We start from the raw sequence: 12,815 nt of genomic DNA on the forward strand, positions 1-12,815 counted from the left end.
ATGTGCGTCGCAGAAGCTTCTGAGACACATCAACTCTGAATCTTGGCGTGTTTGTTGGAAAATAAAGGAGACAGCAACGTTCTCAGCGACATGTTAAAGTTGGCTTCCAGACAGCCTAATATGTGCCAGAATCAGGTGTGGAAGAGGAGATCCTGGGGTGCGCTGCCAAAGCCCTCTGTCCACCGTTAGTCATCAGCGTCCAACCACTGCAAGCTGTGGTTCAAGGCCTCCATTTCTCTCTTGTAGGGCCTGCCAACTTCCTCGATGCTTAAAAAACAAACAAACAAACAAACAAACAAACAAACAAAAAAACCAGAAAAACACCACCACTCACTGAATGGGAAATCTTGTCAACCCCCATCTAGCACGGAGTTTGCTGGGACAGCGCGTCGCTGGCAGTTCCCGCGCCTGAACCGCGGCTGCCAATGTCGCCCCCAAGCGCCGAGCGCCCGCCTGTGCGTCTCCCGGGCGCTCCCCAGCTGCGCTCGGCTTTGAGAGAACCCGACCCGGGACGCCTCAGGGGCAGACAGGAAAGGCTTCCCCTCCAATTTCCCCAGGGGCCAGGAGGCAGGAAGCCACTGAGGAGGCAGGACATCCAAAGCTCCCTGCCTACTCCGTCCCTGTTCCCTAGCCCATTCATTCTTGTCTAAAATTTCCTCTTTGCAAAGAGAACATTTGTCTGGTATCCTAAGTGTCCAAAGTGTCCAAACCCCTGCCGCATACCCGGGACTATTCCCTTCCTCCCCGTCCCTGGCATACATAGATGAGCGCTGTGCGTATTTCAAAGAATGGTTTTGTCATCTTTGCTTCTCTCGCTTCCCAAGCCCTCTGGATCCGACGGGCAACCCCCTGGCGAACCTAAGGGGAGCCAGTCTCGGGGCCAAAGGCTAAGATGAAACCCGAGTGTCACAGAACACAATGTTAAGGCCATTCTAAGGCTCCCAGAGGACTTTTCAGGCACTTCTCAGAGTTGGTGGGAGAACTAAGAGGATGGTGGTGGTCACTATACAGGGGCACAACTTTTCCTCCCACCCTCCCCTCCGTCTATCTATCCCTGGAGTTTTGGTCAGCGCCCAGGAGCCCTCATCTTTCGCTGCGGGTGAATCCCGCTTTTCCGATTGTTGTGGGGTGGAGGAGTGGGAGGAGAAGCCACAGCCGGGGGAAGGGGAGGCGGGAGCGTGGGTGGGGGCGAGAGAAACATTTTCGGTGTTTGTCACTCTTGAATCGGGGGGCGGAGGAAAAGCCCACTGAGGAAAGCTATAAAAAGCAAAGGGGGCGGGGGGGACGAAAGCAGACGGCGCAGGAACGCTTGCGGAGCGCAGGTCCGGGGCCTGGCATCGCCGCGTCGCGGTCGGTGCTTGGCTGTCCGGTGTGAACCAGGGGACTAGGCTTTGGGGCGACCGCGAGTGCGCGCGTGGGGGATCTCGGCTGGCCTCAGAGCTCCAGAGTCCGGTCAAGGGGGCGACTCCTGGTCCCCAGTTATAGAGTCTACTAACCTTGCAAAGGGAGACGTGTAGCGTTCTAAAAGGGTAGGAAAAACAGAGGAGAAGCAGCGAAGCTGAGGCTGACGGAGACGCACCTGGGGCGAACCTGTCCTCACCGGTTCAGAGGAGGACCCGAGCGCTGACCCTGTAGGCGCGAGCACCCGGCTGCAGGGCCAGGAGCCACGCAAGCGGTGCGATCCGCGGGGCTGGGGCTTCCAGCACCTTGGGTCACGCCTCCTTGGCGAGAAGGCGCCTCGCCTTTGATTGCTTCCAGTCACTGCAGAACTTCCTGGCCTGGTGGAGAAGCAGGTCTCCTTGGGGTCCCGCTTGAGACTGAGTCCACACGGTTCTGGGTCCCCGAACCAGGAAGGGTTGGGGGAACAGCATCTGCGAGGAACCTTCGCGCCCCGCGTGACGGGGTCACGCGTTGGGGTCCTCCCTCTGCTAGCATTCGCTCCCTCCTGGCTCGGCGCCACCCCCGGAACCCCTCGCGGGGAGATGGCCGCGTTGATGCGGGGCAAGGACTCGTCCCGCTGCCTACTCCTACTGGCCGCGGTGCTGATGGTGGAGAGCTCGCAGCTGGGCAGCTCGCGGGCCAAACTCAACTCCATCAAGTCCTCTCTGGGCGGGGAGACGCCTGCCCAGGCTGCCAATCGATCTGCGGGCATATACCAAGGACTGGCTTTCGGCGGCAGTAAGAAGGGCAAAAGCCTGGGGCAGGTAGGAAACCCCCCCAAATACACGCTTCAGCCAGGAGAGGTAGGGACCAGCGCTCTCGCGCGCGCATTTTGCTTCTGCACCAGGCGAGAGTCTTAGCGCCACCACAAGCCAGGTGTGGCGCGCCTGGTCCCTTGGGAGGGGTTTCCTGAAGCTGGGTCTGGGGGTTTCGGGGGGGGGGGTGGTTTCTGCGTGGTTGCTAGTCGCTATGCTGCATGGAGGGGACGGGTGAGGGTTCTGTCTCACCTATGCTTTGGTACATTGGCACTTCGTAAGACCTTATGCGTGCCCTTGTGGAAAGTGGAATGCCCCCCCCCCCATCTGATGTGCAAATGCAACGGGCGATGTTAACGGCAGCTAACCCATAACACATAGTCGTACCTGCTAAACATTCTTCTAAGCGCTTCTAGAATTCACAGGATTTATCTTCGCAACGCTGTAAGATAGGGGCTGTTGCTTCCCAATTCTGCAAATGACCTTTTTAGTCACAGAGAAAGAGAATTTTGGTCAAGGCACAGAAGTTATATGAGTGACAAGGGGATTTCACTCTGCACAGTCAGAACCCGGGGCCAAGGGGCCCGTTCGATTTTGCAATCTGGAGTGGGGATTCTCCCCGCCCGCCCCCACCCCACCGGGTGGGTTCTCCTTCTCTTCACCACTTTCCTCGGGGAGGAAACAATTTTAGTAGACTCACATTTCTTACTCGTGTAGAACTGTATATAAATCATCCGGGAGGAAGAAAATTACGAGGTGACAATGACAGCGTCTTAGGCGCCGGCGACACAGCAAGGACTTCAGAGACATTTGTGCGAGAGGGAAGTTCCCGAGGGCGTCTCTGTCTCTGTGTCACGCAGAGAGATAAATGACAGTCACTTGCAGTTACACAGACACACACAGAGACGCGCCCGCACGCGCAGGGCACCCACTGCGGCTGGCGGCTGGCGCGCGGCGGCCAGGAGAGGGGGCACTGGGAACCGGCGCCGCTCTGTTCTGGGGAGCCTAAACCGAAAGCCTGTCTGCCAAACAGCACCCGCGCCTACCCCGGCCAGGGCGGGAGTTCATGCCCAGCAGATGCAGGCTTCCTGGTGTCCTAGGAGCTGCCGCGGCAGTGTGGCAGGCTGCGCTGTCCACTGTGGAGGCGACGGACAGCCAGGACCAGTCCCAACTACGCTGCGAGGAGCCTGCAAGCTCGCGCTTGACCCCCTACTGCCCTCTCACGGGCAAATTTTTGCCAGATTTTGCAATTCAGGAGAGCTGCTTCCCATGGTTTTGAAATGTCAAACACATCAAGGATGGTTTCAAAGGATTACAAAGTCTGCCATCACATGGTTATAACATATATATATATATATATATATATATATATATATATATATATATATATACATACATATATATATATTTAAGAGCTCAAGGAAAATAAGAAACGTATGTGTGTGTGAGAAAGAGAGAGACAGACAGACAGAAAAAGAGAGGGGGGGGGAGAGAATATTTATGTGTATGAACCTTTGGGCATTCTATCTCTCACACCAGCCTCCTTACTAATATAGCCATTCTAGTACCCCTTCGTTCCCATTTCTATGGAACAACCCCTCTCTTCAAAGACCATCATGAGCTGCAATGAGAGCTAGAAAGCATGTACACTGTCGTCCACAGCAAAGGACTTCTCTCGTGCTGCTCCCTCCTAACGCCACCTTATTACTTTAATAGAACAATGCAGAGTGTAGTTCCTTCCAGAACAGAGCTACCTACCCCAATAATTTTCCAAATAATCTCTAGATTTTAACCCACTCATACTTGGAAATTTCTGGGAAAATTACCTCCTGTTACTGTCCCACCTTTAGGCTCCAATAACCTATGTCCTCTGTCAAATGACTATTAACGCAAACACTGTTACTAAGGGACACATTCTAGAATCTAGCTGATCCTTTATGTTTCGATAATATAGCTTATCCGGGGCGAACTACATATGCTTATTTTGCCTAAATCTTTGCTTACTTATGCTACTTAAGAGTTTGAAACTGCACTTACATTTACTCAAATTGAGTATTTTACAAAGTAGTTGAAATGATGGTATGTTCCCCATAATTTAACAGCTCTGTGGAATCCATTTCATTATATGTACTTAGCTGTAATTAAGAGATGTTAAAATAAGGCTTTGGGTTTAAGAGAAAAAAAGTAATATATTAGAGTTAACAGTAAAACAAAACAAACTGTAGGGTTGAATGGCGGGAGGATAGCTGAACATGGAAGGATTATATTTTCTGTATTCTGCCCTCTCATTTGTCAGCAGTTTGTCTAACTAAATATCTCTTATGAAGAAATATGTAGATTCTTTCTTTGAAGTAAATGAATAAGTTGAATATTTATTAATTTATCATCTTTATTCCACTAGATATGTGGTCACCAAAATTCTTAGTATTCTTGTTTTTAAAATTGAGGTACAGATGAGAAATTCAGTTCAAGAGGGAAGATACCACTTCCTTTTACAGAGAAATCTCTAGAACTGAAATGTAGCGGCACTCAACTTGAACCCATCATAATAGCGAAACTCAGTTGAGAAGATTAGAAGCAAATTGCCAACTGATCAAACTAGCTGTTTACAAGGTGCTGTGTTAAACCTAATGAGTCTGACTTCTTCTCCACCTCCTTTAGTCAGGATAGATGACATTGAACTGCATATCGATAAAGATAGAAATAAGCCCTGGACAATGCAACTTCAAGTAGGGAGATCAGAAACTTGGTCTTTGTTCTTTATTGGATTAATTACACATTCAACAACTATCTGTGTTAATTTTTTAGGATAAAGAACTAAAATGATTTTATTGTCACTGAAGATAATTTTTTTGGAAGAAATAGGTACTCCAGGTCTCATCCTTGTTTTCAGAGACATGGCTGTGGTTACGGCAGAAAATGATATATAGTAGTATTCAGGTACAAAATTAGAAAAAATGCTTTTACTGAATTATTCAAATTTTTTGACTTTTCATTTGCAATGTTACTAATGGGTTTTAAAAGATAGTGCATGTTACATATGTGTACAGGATAAGTTGCAAGACAGCTACACACGTATAATATTTTGGACTTTAATTGTTAAGCAGAGTATTTCATATGTTTGAGATCAGAAGTGAGTTTTAATGAAATATTCAATATGATGTGGATAAATACATTTCTATGCCATTTCGCAATCTCACCTCTGGAATTTGTGGTATCCAATTTTATGAGCCACCTTCAAAACAAATCTAAACAACAAAAAGCAAGGAATTAAACCATCATTTTACTGCTACAGTTCACAATGTTTTTGTGTGTGAATGAAAAACTTAGATTTGTGTTTCTAAGCAGTTCATTTTTTACTTCTCATTTTGTCTTATTAACATGAAGTTAATTTGAGTACAGTATTATAGCACTTTGAAATTCTTTTGAAAGTGATAGGATGATGATACATGATTTGAAGTATAGATAAGCTTCTTAGGATGTGCCTGTCAAAAGAAGGTTAAATTAGTTTAATGTAATTAATAGTCTATGCTTTTCTAATATAATGTAGATACTTGAAAAAATCTGGCTTAGATGGAATTATCTTGTAAGAAAGTAATTCTTGAAATACATTGAAGTAGAATTTATGGGACTGGGATTAAGAGCACTAATAGTGATAGATTGCATTTTCCTTAAGAAAAAAATACTGTTTGTACTCATGAACATTCATGAAAGTACTTAAATAAATTATATATTCCATCATTTATAGAAGATACCTCCATATTCTGAAAATTTTCATGAATTTTTAATCATTACTCAACTTTCTTCTGCTAAGAAATAAGTAAACAATTTGCTAATAGTCTTTGATACAACTGACAATAAAAACAAATTATTTCAAGTGTAAAAATGTAAGGTTTAAATATATGACAATTTATAACAATTTAAATCAATTTGAAGAAATTTACATTAATATTCCTTTTCTTTTATTGTAAAGCATAGAGAATTGATCATAGATACAAATCAGTTACTTCATGAGTAGTAAGAAAAGCATTTCAATGATATTCCATGCATGTGCATCTGTCATTTTATTTTTGTGGTAGACTAGAGAGAACAAGAGGGCAAGATGACTTAAATTCACTCCAGCTGTGATTGACCATGCCATGGTCTTCTTTAGTATCCCACAGATACAGTCTTCTTCCCGCTCTCCACTTTCCCAGAGTATTTCAAATTGATTGTTAAAGTTTTGGCCATGTCATAGAAGAGCAACAGCTATATTCTACTCTAGGATACTATTTGTGATTTACTTTTTTCCCTATATATAGCCATTTTAAATGCATATTAATGTATATATACATTAAAATCATCTGTGAAGTTGTTGAGGATATTTGTAATATTTAATATGCTGACCATTTGAAAGCTACTCTTTTATAGCTAGTCATTCTTTAATAAAAAGTTAATATCAAAACAAATTACAATCTTATTTGTAATTGTGAATTCCCAATAGTCCACTAAAGTTGTTTAACATCATTGATTCTCTATTTGCCTATATCATTTATAAAAAAAACAGAGATAAACCTGTTTCTGGTTATCTATCTGTTCATTGAAAAGATTTATGTGATATTTTGGCTGCATATCTTTTAGTCATGTTTTTAAAAAGCCTGCTGCAAATACCCAAAAGAAATGCAATGCATAATTCATATATTGATTTTTGCATTCTTTAGCATTGCTTTGAAATTATATACCAATATAGGTTATGGAATGCATTACAAAATCTTTGAAATTATATACCAATATAGGTTATGGAATGCATTACAAAATTTTCTATTACGATTTCAGGTAAGTGGAAATCAATTTTCTCTTCCTTTGCTGTCCACTGTTGCCAGCAAACAAAGCAGGATATCATAATTTTTTCAAATTGTTGGTTTTGTTAGAACAAATCCAAACCACTATTTCAAACAAAAAGGTCAATCGATACAGATTTAGGGACTTAAAAAAAAAATAAGAACAGCTGTCCACAGGAAGAAAACTCACCACCCAAATATTTGAAATGATGGCTTTCCAATGAATAGCTCATGGCAACAACTTTGGGCTGTTGCCCATATTGGGTTCAAATCAATGACAGAAGGTCATGTACAACAACAATATCTAGTCAGAGTCCTTCTGCAGAGATTATGCCATGAATTATTTTCTGGATGGTGATAAATTGACCCAGACAAACCTTTCAAATTAGCTATTTCAACATTATATCAAAAATCCCTGTGCTTTTAATCAGTAACTAATGTATGCAGCACTAAGACCAGGATTATTCTTCTAGTGTGCACTCCATACCCACTGCATCTGTACATCAGATTGCATTTGTGAGGTATTGCAACTAGTTTTGATCTTTCTGTGGACTCCAAATTAAAAAATGCAGAAATCAAATCAGCAAAATTATGAAAGCCATGAAATTTGAAAAGAATGTTATCTACCTCTTTCACATGGTCAAATAAAGAGCCAATGTACATTAGTTATCCTTCAAAATACTTAACAGCATTGAATTTAATTGATTTATTAATGTTTTATAATTTTACATATATAACTGTTTAAATTTACTCATCATATAATAATACATTTAACTGACTGTATCCTGTACAAAAGTTTAAAAGTCCTAGGTGAAGAAGTATATTAAATGTAAGGATGAATCCTAGCATCACATTTAGAGAAAATGATTTCTCAATAGAGTTTATGTCTGAACCCTTCCTAAGTGATATTAGCTCTCCATATTATGCCCTATCTTATCAAATAACGCAATGCACACATTTTTGTTTCTGGAGAAGGAGAAAATCGAGGGATTTTCAGGTGCACGATTCTTAAAATTCTTGAAATTGCTTGCAAATACTTATGGCACATCCTGAATTATCCTAAGAGGGACCATTGATAACTTCTACTTTGCATCAGGCACAACACCAAATGCTTACTTATATAAACTTTTCTACACCCTCTATATAGCTTTTTGAAGATAAACCTAATGTTATCTTTAGTTTTATAAATGATGCAACATTTTATAAACTATATCTGTAGCAGTAAGAGAAAAAAGTCGAAGTCCTTTTATGAGCAATCTAATGTTTGAACTAGTGTGTTTGACCACCGGCTATACTGCTTCAGTATGTTAAACTCATTCAGGACTTAGCAAATACAGCAGTGGTTCTTTTCTCTATTCTCTATTATCTTTTCTAGTGACATTACTTTACCCATAAACCCTCTGTGGCTGCCAAGTGCTACTCTAAATAACTTATATAGTATGTAAGTATTTGAAACATATGGGCAGGAACCATATAGCACTGTATTATTATTATTTTCACAATTATTATTATTTTCACAATTATCTATTATTATTTTCACAATTGTCTATTCTTGCCTCCATACCATGGTATTTATCTATTAAAGAAAACAAACATGTGCACACACACTCACCTTTTTCCCATTCAAGTGTGGTGTTGCACCTAGTAGAAAGGAGATGCATTTGAGTAACCCCTCCTTTCCCTTCCTTTTATGTGCCAGCAGTAAACTCCCCTATATCCATGCCCCAGAATGTGAGCCCTGTTATGAGCACAGATTTCCTCAGTGGCTTACCTGCCAGGGCTCCATTGGCATCCTTTACACTTATGAGAGTCCTTTAAGAGCTGGCTATTATTTTTTCCTTGGCTTTATCCCCTCCTAGCTGCCTTTCAGAGAATCACATGGTCTATGTCAGCAATATGGCCCTACAATTTCCTAACAGGTATTGAATACCAGCTCACCATTAACTAGCTAAATGTCTTTGGAAAAATTACTTAATGATTCTAGCTTTTTATAGAGTCATCTTGTAGAATACATGTTGCCTTCATAACAATAACCCAGCAGTAGTAGCACCGTAACTTGACTGGGCAATAGTGAAGATCACATGAACTAATATGCATGAAAAATCTTGAGGAGCAAAGTGCACTTTTCTTATTGTGGAGATGACATCATCACTGAAATTAAGATCACGTGATGCAAAGAGAAGTCAGGCAGAAGCAACTAACTAAGTGCTCATTATATGCAAGGAAAGAAATGAATTCACATGAAAGATAAGAATTGTTAAGACAAAACAAAATAAATAGTGCTTATGCTGTCTCATTTCTCTTATTGAATGTTAGCATTGAGAGTGATGGTATTTCAGTGTAATGCTATAAAAATAAGCAAGAAAGTTCATAATTGATTTATTGGTGAAATTATAGAAAGAATAGAGCAGCAAGACTACCCTAGACCTTAAAAATAGATTCATAATAAGTTGAGGTCCCAATAATAAGGGCATTGTTATTTATTTAATCACAGGAACCACGATGGTTGAACAAAATCATTGTCTAAGTGAATAATATTCATTTTATATTGTTCAAAGTAAGATATCCCTGGAAAGCAAGACTGTGACTTCCTGCAGAAAATCTAGGACTACATAGCTTGCTGGGAATGTGGAACTCTGACAATTGTTTATGAGTGTCAGGATCACTTTGAAAATGATTCAGAAATTCTAGGTACATTATTTATATCCCATTACCTTTAGTTTAAAACATTTCATCATGAGTTGTTTTTCATAATTCATATAATTCAAATGTCTAATAATTATGTTGAGAATGAAATGCATCTTATGGATGTGTTTGATAAGATTCCTTTCACTTATTAGTGCATTTGCAATAGTGTTTCTATTTGGTATTGGAAGGAAAACCTTCACCTAAGTGGGAAGGCACAAGGAAAAATTACAACTTAAAATGATTTGAAATCGCAGTCATATTCAACTTTACTTCATTTGAAATAAGCCTGGACCTCCATTTGGGAATTCTCTTGAATTCATTTTTTTTTTTTTTCCCTGAGACACCATTCCTTAAATTCTGCAGTGTGTGGTCAGTTCCTTATGCCTAATTTATTCCATCATTACCTTCATATTATACTGTGTCTGTTTTCTTCTCTGGGACATTTTTCTTTATCTCTCCTAATGAGTACAGTCTTATAAACTTATAAACAAATGTTTCCTCACAGTCCTTTTTCTGTTCACTTTTTCTCAATGGCATACTTTTTCTTTTCAATCATTTGCCACATATGTAGGTATCTAATCTTTACATGCTCAACTCCTGAATCTATTTATTTATCTAATTTGTTTACCTTGCTCAGAATTTTGAAAATCATGTCAGTAGAAATAAAAACAATAAGCAAGGAATCCTCTGTAACTTAAAGCAAATCTTTTATATCTAACCTCAAATTTCCAAGATTCAAGCAACCAAGTTTCTGCCTTATCATATCAGGAAAGCCTTTGTCCAATGCAGTGTTTGAGCCAAGTCTGATGGCCCACAATTCTTGCCATGTTCTGTTCTGTTTCCTCAGTAAACAACGATGAAAGGAATTTGTAGGAGTTTTTAATCAAAAGAGGTAATTTTTTATTTTTTCACCCTACTTACTTGAAAGCTTGGGTTTTAATTTTTCTCTATGAGGGATATGGCATGAAAATGACATGTAGATGATTAGAATGTATACATAGCTATGATTCATGGTCATAAATATTGCATGTTATAAAATTTATATAGATTTTTTTAAAAATTTATTTATTTGAGAGAGACAGACACAGAAAGACAGGTAGAAGGGGAGAGAGAGAATGGGCACGCCAGGGCTTCCATCCACTGCAAACGAACTCCAGATGCCTGCGCCCCCTTGTGCATCTGGCTAACGTGGGACCTGGGGAACCGAGCCTCGAACCGGGGTCCTTAGGCTTCACAGGCAAGCGCTTAACTGCTAAGCCATCTCTCCAGCCCTATATAGATATTTTAAAAACACAATTTTTATACTTTGGACTACATGCTAAATAATTGTTAATTTTACTGTTTTCTATTTCCTAAACAATCATTTATTATTTTCAATGCAAAACCTCCTTTAACATTTACTTTCAATCTGAAAGAATTCTTCAAATGTGTTTAACAATTGTTATTAAAGATAGAAATCTTTAGAGAAAGGACCAAATGAAACCTCTTATCATCCAAATGTTTCAATAATTTATACAACATATTGAAATAAGATATGGCTTTAACTGGAAAGCACATCAGAAATCACCTAGTTTCATGGACTTATTTCACATTTGAAGGCTGGGAGATGATTCAAGATTGGAACAATGTAGTACATTCAGTCTCAAAACAAAGGTATCCTCATTTGAACTTGGAAACTCTGACTTCTAACAGGATCCTTTCGAATAACTAAAAGCTATACGTTATGTAAATTGTCTTGAGTTGATTAAAAAGCTAATGGAAATAAATTATGCATAGCACTCTCTTAACAGTTGTATATTTGTGTGAATTCAAATGTACTATCAAAGATTACAATGTCATGATGACAGCTGTGTCAGAGGGTTTTAAACAAAATTAATGAAGGGAAGTGACTTTGCTGTCCTTGATCATGTTCTCAGCCCTGACAAGTTAGGGATGTGACTAGCCAGCAGCCTGGCTGAGCTTCATTACAGTGGAGTGGCAGGCCATGCAGAGCAATGGGGAAGGCATGGAAAGCAGACTGCCAGACCTCGATCCAAGCTTCCCTAGGATAGAGGCCAATGTCTTTAAAACTTACCCACTAGAGACAGAAACATAGTTTACATTGTGACCCAGTATGACCTTCCACCTTCACACTCCCACAAAAAAGTTTCAAAAGTAAACACTCTGATAGTCAATGTATGATGATATTTTAAACTTTCAGTTCTTTCCTTCTATTCTGCTCTTGGCTGCCTCCTCCTCCTCTCTTGCTCTCCACTTCTCTGCCCTCTTCCTCTCATCCCCCTCCTCCCCTTGCTTCTAATCTTCCCTTTTCCCTCCTCCTTTAAAATTTTGGTTACGACTCCTTGAATGAGTGATCAAGACCAGTGGTTTGAATAAAACTACACCAATATACTACAAGACATGCCCAGTAAGAATCTCAGGATACTATGCTAAGACACCAGCACTGTTTTTGGAAGACATTCAGAAGCCACCTGAGGTGAGGGATGTTAGAAAGAAATCGTCCAAGGAAAGAAGCATCTATCTTTCAAATTCCTGTCACCCGCCCTCTGGAGCTCCTGACCAGCTAGTTCCCAAATGTGTTGAATCTCTTCACCTATAAATATACTTAACCCCTTCCTCTGTTTACACTACTTGTATCATATGAGCAAAAGTGATGAAGATCTTGATATTTGGATGGTTCAGGCTGTGTTTAAATTTGTTGCTTCACATATGTTCTGGGTATGTTATCTACAGCTACCAACACACTTGGTTTCCAAAAATTTGCTCGTAAAAATTGTTACAAATTGTAGGTAGGACAGCTGTCCAACCTGAAATAATACTAGATATAGAAACAGTAGACCTAGGTAGCCCATATTTCATATATTGGGCATCAAATAAATCATTTATCACCTTTAACTCAAGGTTTTCTCTTTACTAAAATAGTTTACAACTATAGTAGTTGCTTTTCTTCTCTCTGTAAATCAGAAAACATTGTTTATTTGCAGTCACACCATTAAAAGCTGTTTCACTAAAATATTTTTCCCTTGAATGGCTAATATGAGTTCCATAGAATCCACCTAAGAATTAATTATTATTCTAAAATCATAAATATATTGTGTGTGTTTATAGATTT

General features: G+C 40.3%; 1 protein-coding gene across 1 annotated transcript in view; it reads left to right on the top strand.

Annotated features, from left to right (window-relative positions):
* The first annotated feature begins 1,288 nt into the window (after window positions 1–1,288).
* Window positions 1,289–12,815, top strand: part of Dkk2 (dickkopf WNT signaling pathway inhibitor 2) — a 100,773-nt gene continuing 89,246 nt past the window's right edge. Inside the window, exon 1 of the mRNA XM_004671434.2 lies at window positions 1,289–2,204. Within this exon, the coding sequence (XP_004671491.1) occupies window positions 1,983–2,204 (222 nt within the window). The 5' untranslated portion in view covers window positions 1,289–1,982. The remainder of the gene's footprint in view (window positions 2,205–12,815) is intronic.

This window comes from Jaculus jaculus, chromosome 2 (assembly GCF_020740685.1).
Source record: "Jaculus jaculus isolate mJacJac1 chromosome 2, mJacJac1.mat.Y.cur, whole genome shotgun sequence".
Taxonomy (NCBI): Eukaryota; Metazoa; Chordata; class Mammalia; order Rodentia; family Dipodidae; genus Jaculus; species Jaculus jaculus.